This window comes from Falco rusticolus, chromosome 7 (genome assembly GCF_015220075.1).
Source record: "Falco rusticolus isolate bFalRus1 chromosome 7, bFalRus1.pri, whole genome shotgun sequence".
NCBI lineage: Eukaryota > Metazoa > Chordata > Aves > Falconiformes > Falconidae > Falco > Falco rusticolus.
In genome coordinates this window covers 64,417,996-64,436,765 of record NC_051193.1, presented here as the reverse complement: position 1 = coordinate 64,436,765, position 18,770 = coordinate 64,417,996, and the positions used below count along the sequence as shown (strand labels likewise).

Below are 18,770 nucleotides of genomic sequence, written 5' to 3'. Positions count from 1 at the left end.
ACCCCAGATGAAGCAGATCCGAAACAGAGGATATTGTTCCTCTGTAATGGAGCAAGTGTGCTCCTGAACACATCTTTTTGGTGAGAAAGACTGGGGGCTTGAAATGATCAGAACTTGTTTGTGCCTATGTGTTGTATCCTGGACAAGATTTTTATGTACGCTCCTGAATGCAAAGCTGAGCTATACACCCAAACAGTCTGGTGTTCAAAACACTTGAGATGCCACCAGCTCCTGACAAGTGTTGTCTCTTGGCTCTTGCTGCTCAGTCTCTTTCACAACTAACACAACTAACCTCTTGCTTGCTGTGGTTTGCTTTTCCACTTAAGTTTTGTCAGTTGTTTATCTCCAGAAGTCCTCTACCTTAGTTTCTGCAGATCGTCCCTTTTTCAAGGAACACTGCCAATGGTCTGAGCCTTTTATTTTATTTTTTCTAGAGATCTAGTTCACCATTTTTGTGAAGGCACTTTTCCAGTATTTCTTAGGCCACACTCCTCACCAACACTTTCATACTACCACCATGATCAGTATTTTATCTCTTCCTTTGAAAAATGACTGGCCTGAATTCCATCTCACCTGCATTAAAGTAGGAACTCTACCTTCTTCTTTATATGTAGTCAGGGCCTTTCTTATCAGACAGATTTAGAATTCCAATTTGGCTTCCCCATTAAGGCAGAAATTTCCAGGCTACTTGTCAGATCATGTCTGCAGTTCTGAAGGTAGCTAGTTGGATGTTGCTTCCCTCATGGAAGCAACTACCTTGTGTGACTCTGGATCCTGAGGGAGGGTCCAGCAGTTTCTTCTAGGACCTACCACGACACAGGCAGATTATGGGCATACTGGGTCCCTCAGATTCTCAGGTGGGTCTGGAAATACAGATTAATTTACCTTCATCAACATAACAACTCCTTTGAAACTGTGAGCACTCTGTGCAGGGAAGCAGGGACTCAAATGACATTGACAGTGCGCAACAGAGGACGCATAATTTTTCTGTCATATACTACATCTCCTAAAATGTGCAGGATCTATGTTCTGCTCAACATACAAACACTGTGAGATTTTGTACAGTATGTAGGTGCCTTGTTTTTATCCAGTATTGACCATGGAGCGGAAAGAAAGAAGTATGGCCAGTCTCGACTTTCCTCTTCTCCAGCACGTTGCCTGAGGCTCCCCTGACCGAGGAAAAGCAAATCTCCACAAACAGGCCTGATGAATTAGTTTTGACTGCTGCCAATTAAGGAGCTGTAAGTCAAATAACCCCACTGTCTCTGAGCAGCCACGTAACGCTTACAATCTATACCGATCTCAGAGCATATATGATATCAAAAAGGGTTCAATTCCCAGATCAAAGCCTCGTTTTTTTGCAAAGAACAACCCATCTCTGCTAGCCCTCTTTATCATGTCCACGGATGGTTCAAGTAGTGCATCTGATTTTAATGAATACCCTCCAAGGATTTCTGCATGTCTTAAATGCCTAGCAGAAAATACTGGATTTCCATTTCATCCCCAAACTGTCCTTCTCTAACGGTCACTGACCATCCTTTACTAGGGGAAGTGCTATCAAGACAGAAAAAGTTCTCAGGGGGCTTCACATATTCTCTGTCATCAGCAGGTAAAGCAGCAGCTCATATCGTTAAAGAGCTACCAAGAATTTCTTCCCTCAACCAACGGCAGCTACCTAGTCAGCTTACACGTGTGCCTGCCAGGAAAACTGTCATATTGCAGGCAAGGATTTGGCACCTTAACCTGTCTCAAGAGTTACTGCTCTCCCCTGCGTGAAAACAGTGAAGGCCAGCACACAGCAATCTGATTCTCTGAGCCAGGGGTTACCAGGTAGAGCCCTCTCACAACCCACAGTTCCAGGGAAGCGCCCCTCCAGCCCCCCCAGGCATGAACACCCCTCACACAGTTTGCTACTACCTTGTGCTACATCCTGTCAGACACGCTCCCATCCACCTCCACCACTCCTACAGTTCTTTTGCTGCCTTCAGGTGGGTCCAGGAATACTCAAAGCATGGAATAAATGTGCGGAAAAGGAAAAGCTCCTCATAAAATTATTTTCGATGGGATCGTCCCTGATCCACATCAAGGTAGCCAAGCAGGAAGGATACTAGTGGAAAAGCTGGGAAACATGGCTGACTAGAAATGCTATTTTAGTAGATGTCATCAAAAGGCTAGTAGATAAGCTCGGAAAGCTGGAAATAACTGCCCTACTAGCCAGCCACTCGGGGTGCACGGGAGAGAGGCAGCGCAAGGCCTTGGGGAGCTCCAGCCCATGCAGTGCTGGGGCTCACACTGGGGAAGTTGGCCTAATTAGGGAACAAAAGTTCAGCTGCATTTTTGAGATTCCTCCTGGAGAATCTGGCCAACTTCCAGCCGAGCGGTCCCCAGGAACAAGCTGGGAGTCCAAGCACTTCTACAAGCAACCAGAAGACCACTGGGAAAAAAAGCAGCAATCCCTGTAAAATGGAAGCAGGTAAAAAAGTCAGTGCTTCCTTGGATGCTGGTTCCCTTCGGTGGAGGGTGTTTAGTAGCTCAATGCAGGAATCCAAACAGATGACAGAAACTCTGGGACATCACAAATTCAGCTCAGCCCAGGACAAACACGCAGATGAGAGGGCATTCACAACATGCAACAGTTACAGGAAATTCTGCTTCAGAGAACCCTCCCAGGATCTCAGAGATGCCAGTTGCTTCAAAAGCTATCTGCTGCCAATCCACCCCACTCCCAACTCCATGCCTAAGAAGGCAAAACCCTGGCAACGTGCTGCATACAAAGTGCAGCTAGCCCCTGGTGAGGGCCCTTCTGCAAGCTGAAGATCACGGGAGAACAGGACGCTAGAGGAAAACAATGCATTCAGACTGCAAGGTCTTTGGGAATAGGAAATTCTTGTCCCAGCCACACACCAACACTCTCTAGGATCTTACTTCAATGCAAGCTGTAGATACAAAACGGGTTGTAAGGGATGGCATTACAATTACACACAACCTCTTAGGTCACAAACTCTCTGAACTAGAGTGGCTGGGCAGTGCCTAAACCACTGTGATTACTTTTACAAAATTAAGGTCCTTCAGTAAGCACTCAGCTAGCTAAGTGCAGCCAGTGCTGGGCTCCCCAGTCACACATTTCTAAGTGTCAGGGAACACGGGGAAGAACACTTGGGGGCTGGCTGCTGTGCAGATCCAGACCGGACCAGACAATGGAATGAGAGTTTGGAGCTGGGTGCCAACCACTGCGCGAGGGTAAGAACTGGGTCAGGAAAACACCGCTCTGATTAAAGGCCCAGATCATATCAAGCCCCAGGCCATGTCTACACCACAGGTGCAGACACACCTGCAAGCAGGATACGTGTGAGTCAGCTCAGATCTGGAAGCAGCCTAGCTTTGGGTGCTTCTGGTAACCAGCTGGTACTTCCCCGGGCAGAGTGCAGGTTGCTTCTCACCAGGAGATCTCTGCATCATCCTGCACTATATTTTAAGATTCAAACACACTCACTCAAACCACCCCACTGAACTGGGCAACTTAGCAACGTAAGTCCACAACCGGCTTCCTATTTCAGGTCCTTATTTTTTTGCTAGTTGTTCTTCCAATAAATATTCATTGAAAACAATTGTACCTGACATCATCTCTTAAATCTCTTAAACAGCAACAGCCCATTTTTCCACCCACGTTGGTTTAAAAGCACTGGGAACTAAAACTACAAAAAGCCTTAGTTGTCCCCTCTCGAAAGGTCAGATCCTCAAATCCTCTTTCCTATTGCTGCCTTAAAGCATGTCATCACTCAAACTTTGACTGATACAGAGCCACACAGGTCAGCACCCACCCAGCTAAGAGTCAGAAATCAGATGCTCTCCCTGCTTTAGTCCATGAAGGACCCTGAGACTACCTACAGCATGTCTACCTAAGCACAACTAGAGAATGAGGTCCCGGCTGGACTCACGAGGACTGGAACAGATGCCTTCCCACTGAAATGTTGCTGCCTTCAGTTACAAAGTCCTTCCCTGCAGCCCAAAAATTCTTTTAGTCCCATTTGCAAAGCAGAGTGCTTCAGGAAAAAGGACTGAACCTTCTCAGACCCAGAACAGCTCATAGCTTTGTCATAATATATAATATTCTCCAGGGAGGTAGAAAACATTATTTGATACATTTTTTAGGAGGAAGAGGACAAAAAAATCAGCACCCTCCAGTTTGGAAAGGAGATGGTGGGTTTAAAAGTTGTATAAAGCACGTGGCTTCAACATCAAAATTAACACCTCCATCCCTGGAGGTCCCCAAAGGCAAGGAAAAGCCCTGCTCCACTGCTGAAGGCTACAAAACACAGCACAGGGATCAGGATCACTGCTAGTGCAGGGACATGCGGTCCCAGCGCCACCCCAGTGGGGCCATAACGCCACCGAAGGACAGGGCTTCAGACACACCGGGTCCCCAGCCATCCTGAGATTGTCTACATACTACACAGGCACCTAACACAGGCTGTGGATTTTGCTGCGAGGATAAGGCATCTCAATTGCCCTGTGGATCTGCGTTTAGGGAATCCCCATGGTTCTTCTGCATAAAGTTCTAGCCCTCCTTTCAGACAGGGACTAAAGCAAACTAGAAGAGGAACTTCTCCAAGGCCCCAGAGCGATTGCGTGGCAAATCCAGGAAAAGAACCCAGCAAAATCTTGGCTCACAACCACGTTCATACTCCTCCTGCCTATTCTGCCTCTGCAAATTAACTCAGATATTAGGATACACCCTTTATTATACTATTGATCAGCCTTACAGCCTTTGGCTAAATGTCCCAGGCTGCCTTGGAAGGTGCAGCCAAATGAGTGATTCAACTGGCAAAAATTCAGATCCAAGATGAGTGGTTTGCCAGGGGATGCAAAACAAGTCTCAGAGCAGGAAGATGGCTGGAGGGCAGGACTTCAGCAGGTACCTTCACACTGACGGCCCAGATGGGGCTGTTTGCTAGTATTCAGGCAGCCACAAAGTATCTTCAGCACAGCAAGAGGAAAGGGACGAAATCCAGGAAGAGTTCAGATTGTAACACTCAGCTCAGCCCAAAGGGAGTTCAGAGAAGGGTTACATGAGCCATCAGGGGGACGAAGGGGCCAACTTCGGACAAATGATTCAAGGAGCCAAGTATTTCAGCTTGGCCAGGCAATGACTAAGGGAGGGATATACTGCAACAAGTTTTGGATCACACTTTATAATATAAAGCTCCGCTAACAACTGGTTTGGAAGAGACTTAGGATACAATTAACAGAAGTTTGTAAGCATATAGTACTGTAAGTTACAAGTAGCTTACTGACCAGTCAGATTTCTGAATGCTCAGTTAACCGTTTTGTTACCCTTCACAGGCATTTACAAAAGGAAAAATACTATAAAGTGTGACTGTGATGCTTAAGAGCATAAGCCTGAATAAAGGGTGCAGGAATTAGCCAGACAAGAGGGGTTTCAAAGCAGGGATCGCTTCATAGCAAGGAAAATCTCCTTGCCAGGCACCATTGCATAACATCCCTGAAGCAACAACAATTGCTCATGTGGAAGAGTCACATCAGTTTAGTTATTTTAATGAAATTTAGCAGCCAGGAGCAAGAAGCCGCCTGTGGCATGTGACCAGCCACCACTCAGTACAGCAGACCTTGGGAATCAATGATTTAGGGCACTGTATGGAGGTAGAATTAGTTCCAGTGAAATGACTATAAGGATTGGTTCCAGTGGGGGCGGGGGGAAGTTTAGATCAATTATCAGGAAAAATTTCTATTGGGTAACCAGTCCCCAAAACTATACCCATCAGTGGAAGGTCTCTTTGCCTGATAAATGGAAAAGTGCTCTGGGCATAGTCCTGAGTCATCCATCACTGATGAATAAACCCAGTGGATCTTTCCTACAATACAATCTCTAGCAGTACCAAGAGAAAACTGAGATAATCTGAATAGTCTTGACACCTTGTGATGAGCGTCCCCTTCTGAGGCCAGAATTAATGAGATGGGTGATAGGGGTTTCTTTTATGGGCTTTAAATTTCACAGAGGAATCTACTATGCTACCAACACTGGACTGGCGCTTCAGCAGAAGGAATAAAGAGTATGGGAGAGGATGCTTTAATTGTCTAGCATATACAGAGAGCAATTCTAGCCAGGAAAAACTGGCCAACACCAATGCCATGGATAGGAAGAGTACAAAACAATTAGCTCACAGACTTTACCAGAAACAGGTGCCAGTTCTCAGGTTGTTCTGAACAGCACCACCCTGGCTTCTAATGCCAAATGAACGTTGAGATGTACTTTAGCTTTGCTGCAGGATGAGAAAGGATATGTGTATTCCTTTTCTCTGTGTAACAGGAGCCTGGTAAGAAGCACTATGCCATCCTATCAACCACAGACACTAGCATTCCAGTGCTGGTCCAGTAAAAAGGAAAAACCCATAGAAAATACAAAGGCACACATCCTTGTTACTACTGGCTGGCTTTCTCCTCTGGGGCACCAGCAAGACTTCATTATCTCTGAAGACAAGTTTTCCTGTTGTGGGAGCAAGTTAACCATACTGGACAGCAATTCCAGGCTCAGTCAGGTTTTGTACTCTACAAGCTAATTGCCACCCTGACTTTTAAATGAAAATAAAGTGTCTTTCCTAAGGGCCACATATACATCTGTGACCTTAGAACAAGATGCAGCAGCTGATAAGAGCAGCTGTTACAAAAGACAATAAAAAAACCTGACAGCAATAGGACAGAGGATGCAGGAAAGGCATTGCATCTGAGGCAAACTTTGTCTTACTCTCCAATACAAGAGTCTCCACTTAAGGTAGTCTCCAGACACTTGATTAGGTTAGTCCTCCTAGTCCCCTTCAGAGAAGCCAGCATCTACCTAGAAAGCCTCTAGTCTTACATGGTCAACCTTTTCCTCAGGGTCTTCATCCTAGAAGGATCAGGAGGGAAAAACAGAGAAAGAAGTTAAAAGGAAGAATGCACAAAATAGCTTGAAGATTGACATGAATGGCTGTCCTGCAGCACACGCTTTGCAACCTTATTCACTTGAACAAAGTACAAAGTTGATCCCACTGTTGTAAGATGTTATATCCACAGTCCATGCACATACCAACTGTGACGCTATAAAGCGGGTCTGTTTGACTGCAACAGCAGGAAAGTCTGCCAACCATCAGACCTTGAAATGCGTACTAAAGAAAATGAATACCTCCAACTGAGAATGAGAACAGACTTAGTTCCTTCTCCATATAACTCAAGAAAACCCAAATTATTCAGGTGTGTAGGATGCTAGAAAGATTTGTATGGATAGGCTCTGCAACCATGCCAGAGACCAGAAATTGGGGTTATATACTGTAGCAGGCTGCAGCCCTTTTTTCAGGAGCTGTTTCTCAAGGCAACCTGAGATCTTCCACTAAGAGCAGGAGCTGTAGCTGTTAGCATAAGACAGGCGTAGCTGACAACCATATTAGCTTTAGTAGATGAACTTTAGCTAACCACATAGTATAAGGGAGTAGCTTAGTTATGGGGTAGATGAGTAACTCAAGGAAAGCAGCCTGTTAATCACTACAAAAGCTGCAAACTGGTTGAGAAGCTTTCTGATGAGCAGACTGCCAGTACGAGCAGTGGCAAAAACCAGTTGTTAGGTACCAAATGCAAGGAGGAGGCAGTTAACAACTTGGTAAACTTTATGCTGTCCTAGAAAAGACCGTGTTTAGAATCACTCAGGAAGAAAAATCTAGGGTATCTCGTGACCCTGCACAGGATGGCTAGAAACACTACGTTAACCCACCTGACTTCTCTTCTGGACTGCATCATCTCCCCTGTGGAAGAGGGAAGCCATGTGATTCACAAATTGCATGTATCTCTGATTAAAGGAGTTTGGTATCTGAGTTGACTTCGTGTCTGTGCTGTCATCTGGTCTTACAGGTCTTACCATGACAGCAGCAGAGGGAAGCTACATGCAGCTTAGGGCAGCTGGGGTACAGAAGCGTCCCTATCAGTGATCAGTGTGAAAGAGATCAGATTTAGCCAACTGGTAAAATCTATTGGAAGTGTGTATCTGTCAGCCAGGGACCAACGACTTCACACACCCAAGAGCAGTAAGGCTTCTGTGGGGCCCAACATGACCTAAGCTTCTCTGAATGTATGGAGCCCAAGTGGTACAGAACTCGCAGTAGCACAGAAGGAAATCCAGCTGGACAACACATGTTAGAAAAGCATTTAAATAACCACTACTTTGAGCAATCTGCCACATGGATTTCACCCTCAGCGATTGATTTACAGTTGTTTATTCACTTGGGTTAAATAACCAAGTCCTATTTAAACTATGCCTGGATGTCAGCCTAAAGAATCACTGCCAGGACTGTTTGTAAGCTGGGTGGTGGAAGTCCAAATAGGTGCTTTGCAAAATTCACCTGTGTTAATATCCTTCCAATATGCAGTGGAGGTGGCACAAGCTTTTGTCTGTCTACATGAATCTGTCCTCAATAAGGTATTTTTTTTACAGCACAGAAATGCTCACTTTTTAACTGTCACCCACGGACCACAAGTACATAGGCAAGCTTAGAAATATCACGTAGGACAACAAGAGAACAACATATTTTCAGAAGTGGAAGCACAGAGCCTTTCCCCAGCCTGTGGTGAAATGTGGGGAAGAGAACCAGCAGGGAACTTAGAATCTGATTTTTTGGGGCAAACCCCTACACAAAGTGAAAGTGATCCTGTCCTACCCGCATGGAGATATTCTCAACACAGCCTGGAAAACCCTCATCCTTCAGGCTGACACACTGGCTATTACAGCAATCTCCACTCACAAGGATCTACAAAGTGCTTCCAGAGAGACAGCGGCAACATCACACTGGGATTGCAAGAGGTAGAAACCAGGGAAGTCTTGAACAAGGTCCCAGGGGAATCCCATCACTGTAGGACGAAGAGAAAACAGACTGTGGAAACAGGATAACTTAATATTCATGCATACTGATTTCTTACAGAACAGCAAATAGTTCACCCTTGCTGAGAGAAGACACAGAAAAGGAAAAATTTGCTGATACATTTTAAAAAAATGGCTTTTCCACTCAGCTTTCCAAATCAATCTCCTCAAGAGATCTAAACCTGGCCAAACAGCTTCTTTTGGTGGATATCATCAAGCCAGCATTCAGGCTGTTGGATGCACTGATGTTAGAGCCGTGAAAAAAAGTTTGACTTTTGTTCTATAAAAGTGTCCAGAAGGCCTGGTAAGATGGGACAGCAAAGATCTTCAGCAGATCTCATTATGTGATCGGCCCCTCCCATTATACAAGTAACACGACCAGCTTAAGTTTGTCCAATTTTGTCAGAAACTTGATAGCATCAAGATGAGTAAAAAGTTAACACATCAAGCCAGGGGATGGGAAAGGCCTCCCAATGGAAAAATGGACACATTACCCCTCTGAAAATGAATGTTTGAAATGCGGAGTCCTGGCATGCAGCAAGCAGATTTATCTCTAGGAATTCCCATTTACAGCATATTCCCCTGGGTGCCCAAGAAGTGCCTGCCGATTTGCCAAGGAGCTCTAAAGGCCAGGAACATGCACAGCCATTGCTGTAGGAGGATGCTGACTGCACCAATTACAGCAAATAATCATGTTCCTTCTTGCCTCATGAAATAATACATAGCTGCAGCGTTGTTTGTTAGTACTTGTACTTCTGAAAAGGCAGGAATGCTCTGCATGTCAGATGGCAGACTGTGAGCTTTGTGACCCTTAGCGAGCCCCTTGAGAGGACAAGGGTTCGAAATCTGAAGGTAATGCAGATACTTCCACACAGGAATGGGAATTAGCAAATACAGATTTGGGCAGAGGAACTGGAGATCCACCACTGTAGTCAAGGAACTTATTGTGGGAGATACATACACACAACAGGCACAGAAAAGACACCTGAGCTTGGGGGAAGTACGTTGAGGCTACAAGGCACAGGAGATGGCAGCTGTGCCCTAAGGAAGGAGGTTTTAACAACACATTTGTGAGAGAAACACAGCTGAGGAGAGGCACCATTGTTTGGAGTCTCTTTTGGAAGACGGAATCCAGGTCAAGGAGAGATCAGGAGTAATGTGGTAAAATCTATGCTCCGAGTCAGATGACTTGCCTATTGACTTCAAAACAAAGATGGTTTTAATTACATAAAACGAGCTGATCACCCCTCAGAGAGAATTTCTTTGTAATAATACCAAATGTTGAAACATGGACAGACAGGTACTCTTTGCTTCCTTCAAGCAAGCTGCTCTGACTGGAGAACACTTCCCGGATGGTTCTCAGTGTCACAAAAAGACCAGAACAACAGCACAAACGGTACGTTCATACCAGAAATTTGAGCTGGGTGGAAACTTGGTGGATTGACGTGGAATTTAAAAAAGTAACAAAAGTAGAGGCGAATCTTAGAACAGTTTTAAAACTCTGAGGAAGTACTGAGCACAGAATCACCACCCTGAACGTGAAACTGCACATGAAGGTGTGAATACAGCAAAGGTTTAAGACAAAATCCTCTGTCTTCAAAATCAGTAATAAGAATAAAACCTCCTATGCTGAAATTAATCAGGTGGGGCCTCCGCTACTACTGCCAGTTCCATTAAAAAAAGTACTGTTCTTTTAATTTTGCATTTCTTTTGGGAAGGTTCCCTGAAAAGGTTTCAAGATGACCAGATGGCTGAATGAGACATCCATTGTAACAGTTGACCCCCCCACCTGGAGGCAAGCCAAGGCCAAGCTCCCAGAAAAGGTGATTGCCAATCTAGGGTGAAGGAAAAACCAACATTAGTTCTATTAAGTGCTCACTTTGGTATCAAATGCAAACATGTATGAGAAGCCTCCAATACTGGAGCAAAGGAAAAGGCTGAGGATTGTTTAAAGTGGATTTTGTCTCTTCTCCAGTAGCTCCAAGGTTTTCAGTTAACAGCAACATTTAGCAACAAAGAACTGTCTGAACGGAGACTATTGACACAAATGATTCTTCCTTGTGGTTAAGATCCAGTAATAACATATTTGAATCTTGTAAGGCGTGGAAGGCCTCACCCCTCTTCTGCTGAAAAGCTCGCTGCTTTCAAACAGATTGTAACTATTTCTTAGTTGTCTCCAGGGGTGCCCACGGACTGGAGCCTTTGTGACCCCTTCCCACCTATTATAATGGCTGTGCTGCAAGACACACCAAGTACAACTGCAGTAAGTTACGGTCAGTCAGCTGTACTCCTGCATCACACCCTGGTCTCCTTCTAACCAGGGAATCCGTCCATGAACTAGGACGGCCAGTTCCAGTAAGAGAACAATCTGACAGTGAGCCACCCTAATCTGGAGGCTAACCAACAATTACACCCATTTGAACAACCAGCTGGTTTCTTTAAGACTTTCTTTACCTATGAGGCCCATGGTTATTTCAATTTCTTACGTTACGCCTTCTGCAAACACCTTCACAGAATCCCTCCTGAACTCTTAGAGCATACCCGGGGAGGGAAGAACGCATAGCTGGGAGATGATTCTCCATTTTGCCTATCAAGAGAAAAGAGAATACTTTCTCCAGAAAAAAAGCCTGTTCTGGGAGGTGAACAGTAAGCTAAAGCTAGGCCTTAAGAGTGTATTTCCAACAGCATCACAGGGACTCCAAGGAAACATCCTCCCACAAAACCATTACGGCAGACACAGTTACTCGGTGTAATAGGCGGGGTTTGTCACTGCACAGAGGATCAGGGAGTAGCCACTTCCACGACAGAAGGTTCCAGGGCTCTGAGCACCGTAGTCTGAAACACGGTTGGTGTCAGGGTGGCCAGCGGGTTTGCAATTTAAAGATGCCAAGGACATGGTACACTGGAGACCATGACTGGCATTGCAAAAAGCTAAGTATTATCTCATTTAAACAAATACCACTGTCAATAAAGCAGAAGTCTAATGGTCCTTTTTTCCACCTGAAGGTGTCAGGGGGCCAAATCTGTATGTCACAGGTGCTTCTTCCTGCAGCAGATGCCTGTGGAGAAGCCATGCTAACATCAGAGAGCAAACTCACAGGTGGAATTTGAGCATTCTGCAGTGCTAAGCAAGAAAGTGAATCAAAAGGGCTTAGGATTCATCTTTCTGGGCACCAGAGGATGTTACCTCACTTTCCCATGAAAGTGTGTTCCAGACCATCTTCTACTTTTTGAATATGTGCTGACAGAACACACTCTGAACAAAAGTTTTTCTCCAAAGCCAAGCGGGAACAGAGTTTGCATATATTACGCACAAGACAAAGCCTCAGATGTTGCAAAGCTGGCTCCTAGCATGACCTTTGTAGCCTGCGCAGGGAGGAAAGGAAAAAGAGCGTCACTACACGAACCTGAGAGTGACCATCTCAGATACTGTACTCTGGCTCTAGCAAAGCAAATTGCAAAAGTACGGCATCTGCTTACCTTGCTACCATAGATGGTGGCGCAACTGGTCACAAAATGATGGGCCTGCTCTCCCATGGAAGATAGGCACGTAGAGGAGGGAGAGGCCCCAAGCCCTGTTTGATGCTACCCTCCACGCTTCACACATGAGAAACCGTAGCCCCAGACGTGAGCCTGTGCGAAAACTACACATCGCACAGAGGGCAACACCAGGAAGGGGACAGTCACCTGGGTCCCAGCGCTAAGGACTAACTTCAGAGGACTGCGCAGCCCCGAGGGAAGGGCTCTCAGAAGAAACAGAGAATCCCCCGCTGGAGACCCCAGCAGGGCTACAGACACGCTCCCCTGCCGGGACACCCACCTCTCCCGGAGAAGCAGCCGGGCAATTCTTCCTGCTGAGATTTTCATCTGGAAAGAATTCCTGGTGGGCTCGACGGCCCATCTTTAGCACCTGCAGTGCGGGGGAAACGCAAAGGAGCAGAGGGCACACGGTTACCGACAGAAGCGCCTGGCAGCCGGGGGGACGCGAACGGCAGCTCCGCGGCGCGGCCGAGCCCCCGCCAGGCGCCGCGCTCCCCTCAGCGCCGCCGAGCAGCGCCCGCCGCCGGTGCCCGGCACAGCCCCGCCCTCCGCACGGCGGCCCCGCGGCCGGACCCACGGGGAGCCCCGGCCAGGCCTCCCGGAACGGCCGGCGCCGCTTTCCCCGCCCTCCGCCGCCGCGCCGCGGGGGCTGCCGGCCCCGAGGCTCCCCCGGCCGGGCCGCGGTTAAACCCCCGCCCCAGCCCCCGCCCAGGGACACCGGGCCCGGCCCTGAGGCGGCCGCTCGCGCACCCGCCGCCGTTAACGGCCAGCGCGGGCCCGGCCTCGCCGCCGCCCGGGCCCGCTCACCCCAGCGACGCCCCCCCGCCGCGGCGCCTCCGCCCGCTCCGCCTCGGCCTCCATCCGCCGCCGCCGGTGCTTCCGGCGGACAGCCCGCCCCCGCCGCCCCGCCACGGCCTCGCCGCGACGCCCGGCCCGGCCCGCCGGTGCCGTCCCCGCCCCGTGTGTGGGCCCCGCCGCGGCCGCCCCCTTCCCCGGCCGCACCGCGGGGGGCGGCGGGGCGCGCCCCGGTAACCGTGCCCGCACCGGGCCCCTTAGCGACCGTAAGCCTTGGCCTGACTAACGGCGCCGCCGCTTGCCGGTCCCGCGGGCCCTGTGAGCACCGGGCTGTCAGCGTTCCACCGCACCGGCGTCCGGCTCTTCATACACCGGAGCCACCACCGAGCTCCGGAGCCCCGCAGAAGCCCCAGCCGTGGGGCTCTGTCTCCTCGCAGACGCTGGTGCCGGGTCTCCTCACGGCCTCTGGTGCCGGGCCCGGTCCCCAGCTCTCCAACGCCGGTTCCAGACGGGAGGCAGGCCCACGGGAGGCAGGCCCGGGGGTCGCACAACCAGCATTACACACACGCCTCCCAAGCATGAGTTGTGCACGGATTTCCACCGACACAACCCCAGTCCCTTTCTCGGCTGGACAGATTGATTGTAAATAGACCTGGGTTTAACGCCAGGTGTTAAATAAACATTCTGTTCTCTGGTGATTTGTCCGTTTTGCCTGTATTCTGCTAGCATCTCTGACATTCCTCCCAATCTTCACCCATCCTCATTAGCCTAAATCATTGTCACCCATCTATTCTGCTGCTACAGTGAAAAACTGCGCCACGCCACAAACTGCACCGTTAACACTTTGCCGTGATGAAAATTGACCGTGTAACCCAAAAGTTTTAAGCCTTCCAGGAATACCTTTTACCCAAGGCACCAGATCTCACCCTGTACCTGCTTAGCTTTAGTAGAAGCTCACAGTCTGGCTGAAGAACTTTAAAAAGTCTAAATAAATTGTGTCAAATACTTCTCCTTTTTTCCATTCCTTACTGACATTTTCAAGTCGTTTTGCTGTGACTGTGATGATCTAAGGATTAAGTGAAATAAGATTTGTGGGCAGAGGTAATAACTTTTTATTAGACCAACTGATACAGCTGGAAAAAAACATACGAGTGTTTCTGTGCCTGAAAGCTTGTCTGTTTTTTCCAGCTATATCAATTGGTCTAATAAAAGATACTATCTCCCTTTACAAACCTTGACATGTTCAAGGAATTCAATGTGAGATGTGATTTTCCTTTTTTGAAGCCAGGCCGGTTAGGCTGCATGAAATGATGATCTTCCAGATACTTTGTTCTTCTCCTTTAATTAAGATTCAAGTCCTCATGGGGTAGAGAGGGCAGTTTTCACCTAGCCCCATGCTTCACCACCAGGGCCGTGGGACTGTGGCCCTGCAGTTCCCAGTTCCAATCCGTGCCTCCGAAGAGCTGCTGGAACAGTGCAGCTACACAGATACCAGGAGATGGAGGGAGCTGTAGCCCCCAGGTTGCAGTAGCAGGATGTCCAAGTACAAGCGTACGCTCACAGCTGACCTTCTTGACCAGGAAAAGAGCGTCCTAAAAGGAGCCTGATAGCATCCAGAGCAACATCTGCTAAAGCAGGAAGGGCATCCCTGGCGCTGGGAATCCTTGGGTAGGACTGCATTGCCAGCTGTGGCCCCAGAGAGGTAGCTGGTGGGGTGTTCCTACCAGCGTAGGAACAGTATGGGGTGCCACTCTGGGCAGACAGACCATGAAGCAGCAGGACCCATGGGTTAACTTGTCTGGAGCCGATGCCCCCCGAGACCCTCCTCACAATTCCCTCAGGTCTCCATCCCACTAGCACATCCCAGCTCCCCCCCAAGACACACCGTGCTGCTTGCTGCCCACCCCAGTGACAGCAGTCTCAGGCTGATTGAAGGAGGGTGGGGTCCACGTGCAGGACCGAAAAAAATCAAGCACTTGGGGAATCAAGCCTTGTCTCAGAACTGTGACTTCTGACTTCAGAGATCCTTGATGAGAGAGAACAAACATGCAGAAAAAATTAAACCTAAAATCTGCCCGGCCTTCAGTCCCTCTGGACTTCTCCAGTCATCGCAGTGGGGCTTATCACCCACCCTGATGCATTTTGCCTGCTTGTGGAGGGCAACAAGGCAGAAAGAGTCTTCACCCATCATTTCGTGTGGTGGCCAAAATGGATCTTGCTTGCTTTAAACGCTGGGGTCACCTTTTCTGAACAGCTTAATTCTCCTCTGTCTGACCGGTGACAGCACAGGCAGCATTTGATCCTGGGCCTACAGCAGCACCACTCAGCTGAGGAGGGGACAGTTAACAGGACAAATGTTTGGTGCTGCTGTCGCTGTCTAAAGCCACTTTCTGTGTTTGTTGTCCATCCAGTTCAGGTCCGTGGTGCCATGGTTTCTCTTTCCCAGCGTACAGCTTCAGGTGTATTCTCAGCTCTCAGTCTGCCTTACTTGTTCAGTTTTGTCCTTGCTATAAATCACACTGCTGCCACCCCCTCCCATCTGAACAGCAAGTAAGAACTATGCAAGCATTCTTTTCACGGACAAGTTCTCACACCTAAGCATGGACTCTCTCCATCTGGTTTCAACCCAAACCCAATCGCGCAGAATAGGACTAACAGGGTCCCCCACTAGTGCTGTTTGCTGTTGATTACTCCTTGACTGGACCTATGAATAGAGCTTGTGTCTGGTCTTCCTTCTACTCAAGAGAAAGCCGGGAGAGTCTGGGAAAGCAATCACACTTGAGCACTCCCACATGCTTCTGGTCCTGGACCACCTTTAGAGCAAGGGCACACATGCGTAGTTAAAGCTACAGCTATGGTGGAAAGCCCACATGTAGCACTACTGTGGGAGAGAACAATGACCACCTTATTCAGCGCAGCCAAAGGTTTTGTTCAGTAGCTCTCTGGCAGCAGTAGGATTTATGGGATGCAGGGCAATTCCAGTAGCAACCAGTGACACAGCGCTGCGCCTTTCTTCCTCACCCAGTGCTCGTGTCAGGCGGCCAGCCAGACTCCCGATTTCAGCGCGGGCCAATTCATTGAAAACATTAAGCTTCCACGGCGAAGCAAAGCACTCGGCGAAGACTGCTGCCATAGCCGGCTCCACGCCACTGCTAGCTCTAAGAGAGCAGCTCCAAGCACCCCAAGTTTGATTTTTCTGCAATTTTTTTCTCCAAGCACCCCAAAAGCATTTACCCCATCCCTAAGGGGTTTTGGAGGAGGGAAACAACTGTAAATATTCTGTTATTTGTGCAGGTTCCAGGACAAAATCTCCTGACAACTGCAAAGCTTCAAACGGGAGGTTCCTCCCTCTGGAAAGTGGAAGGGGCTTTGACAGGCAGAAAGGGCCCACGCATTTGCCTGTCTTGATCTCCATGAGAACAGACACTTTTCGGGTTACATCAGTCCCAGCTCAGACTGTCAAACCCCAGTCAGGGTTGCCAAGTGTGAAATATTTCCTATGATACACGTTCAGTAGCCCTGTCGGGCTCTCCCTCAGCCCAGCTGGATTCCAGCACGTCCAAGACATGCAACCTGTTAGCGATGGCTGCTAGCAGCCACCAGCGGCGGCTCCAGTGCATGTCAGGCCACGGAGCTTCCCCGCCTCTTCTCAACCCAGAGAGAGAGCAATACCTAGAGCAGAAAATGAGTGGCCCAATACTGGAACTAGCACCACACCTACTACGTCCTTCTCCGCTACTATTTCCGAGCGGCAAGTCCCCACTGTCAACTCCTAAAAGACAAGTCTGCTCTCAGCCACGAGCAACGTAACCTTACATTTCATGCTATTGCATTTCATCCCATTTCTACCATTTCAGCCATCAAAATCGCCTACCCCTCCTATAGGATATCCCAGTCCTCCCCCATATCGACAATCCCTCCCAATTTTGGATAAGCAGCCAATTTCATTAGCACTTCTATTTCAGCGTGCCAAGATCATTAATGAAAACTGGGCCTGGGACCAGCCACTGGGGAACTCTAGAATAATCTCTTATAATTCCTGTACTTCTCTCCATCTTAACTAATAACTCACCATGCGGCACTGTAGCAAATGGATTACTGAAGTCCAGAGCAATCAGTTCTACCGCATTTAGTGTGACCTCCAACCTGACGCGGGGCAGAGGAGGTCCCAGAATGGAAAAGCATCCAGAAATCATTTCAGAAGCACCTGGGGAGCTATAGAAACATCCATGCCGATCTACAGAAAAATATTCCACGGACAGTTAACAGCGGTGCTCAGACTTCGCACCTTACTCCAAGTCGTGATTAGCCTGACATCATCTTTGAGCCACCAGATCTCATTACATCTTTGTCTGCTCGGTCAAGGAACTCCAATTCCTCCTCCTAGTGACGCAGGCACAGCTCACCCTTTGACCCCCTCAGAGCCACAGGGAAGGGGCTCACCAGGTGCCCAGCACCCCCAGCCGCCCCATGCATTTCCTCGACCCTCTTCCATGCTCCGTGTCACCGCTGAGCCACCGCTCCCCGCAGCCCTGCCCAGCGTGCGCAGCCACAGAGTCACCGCGGACCCCACTGCCCCCAGTCGCCGGGCGCACCTCTCCCAGAGCACGAAGCCCCCAGGCCCTGCTCCCACCTCGCCCGCCGCTGCGTCCCAGCCTGGCCGCTGGCTTCTGCTTCGGGCAGGCGTGAAGCCGCCGGGCGCCTACGCCAGCCCCGGCTGCCCCTCTGCGGGCCCGGGAGAAGGGCCGGGCACTGGGCTGGGCGGCCACCACACCTGGGGCAGGGGCCGGCTGCCGGTGAAGCCCCTGGGCACAGCGAGCACAGGCCCGCCCAGGGTAGGGGGCTGCGGCCAGACCCCGGGAGAGGAGCCCGGGTCGTGGGCCCGCAGCCCGGCCGGGGCAGGTGGCCCCTCTCCCGCGGGTGGCCCCGGCCCCCTGGAGGGCAGCGGGCGCCCGGGGCAGCACCGTCCCCTCAGGGCGGGCTGCCGCGGCGGCGGGCTCAGCGCCCCGGTGGTCGCCCACCTGCCCTCGGGGCCGCGGGGCTTCACCCTGCCCGCCCGCCGCCTGCCCCCGGGGCCTCGCAGGGCCCGCCGGCCCCGCCGCCTGCCCGGGCCCCGCCGCCCCCCGCCCGCAGCGCGGCGCCCGGCCCCCCCCGGCCGCCGGGGCCCTCCCTCCCTGCCTCCCTCCCTGCCTCCCTCCCTGCCTCCCTCCCTGCCTCCTCCCTGCCTCCCTCGGAAAAAAACCACATCAGGAAAGTATTCGGGGTATTTTTAGCCGCTTTTAATGCGATTTCGCAGCTGGAAGCGGGAGGGGCCTCCCCGCGCCGCCCGCCAGCGCGCAGCAGACCCCCGCCACAGCCCCGGCCGCCCCGCGCCGCCGCTGCCCGGCCGGCGCCAGCAGGGGGCGCCCGCGCGCCGCCGCTGTCCGCGGTGCGGCGGCCACGTCGGAGGGCGCGCGGGGCCGCCCCGCCGCGGAGGGGCCCGGCCCCGGGGCGCGAGGGGCCCGGCGCCGGCGGCAGCGCGGGGGGCGGGGGG

General features: G+C 50.2%; 1 protein-coding gene across 8 annotated transcripts in view; it reads right to left on the bottom strand.

The window, feature by feature from the left end:
* IFT43 (intraflagellar transport 43) overlaps positions 1 to 13,738 on the bottom strand; it is a 44,906-nt gene extending 31,168 nt beyond the window's left edge. Inside the window, exons 1-4 of one of the 8 annotated variants that reach the window (XM_037394249.1) lie at positions 12,723 to 12,812; positions 8,787 to 8,892; positions 7,763 to 7,793; positions 6,875 to 6,904 (exon numbers count right to left, since the gene is read on the bottom strand). In XM_037394249.1, coding sequence (XP_037250146.1) covers positions 6,875 to 6,904; positions 7,763 to 7,793; positions 8,787 to 8,890 — 165 coding nt within the window. In that variant the 5' untranslated portion in view covers positions 8,891 to 8,892; positions 12,723 to 12,812. The other 7 variants (XM_037394251.1, XM_037394248.1, XM_037394252.1 and 4 more) reach the window with 7 other exon arrangements.
* Positions 13,739 to 18,770: the final 5,032 nt, after the last annotated feature.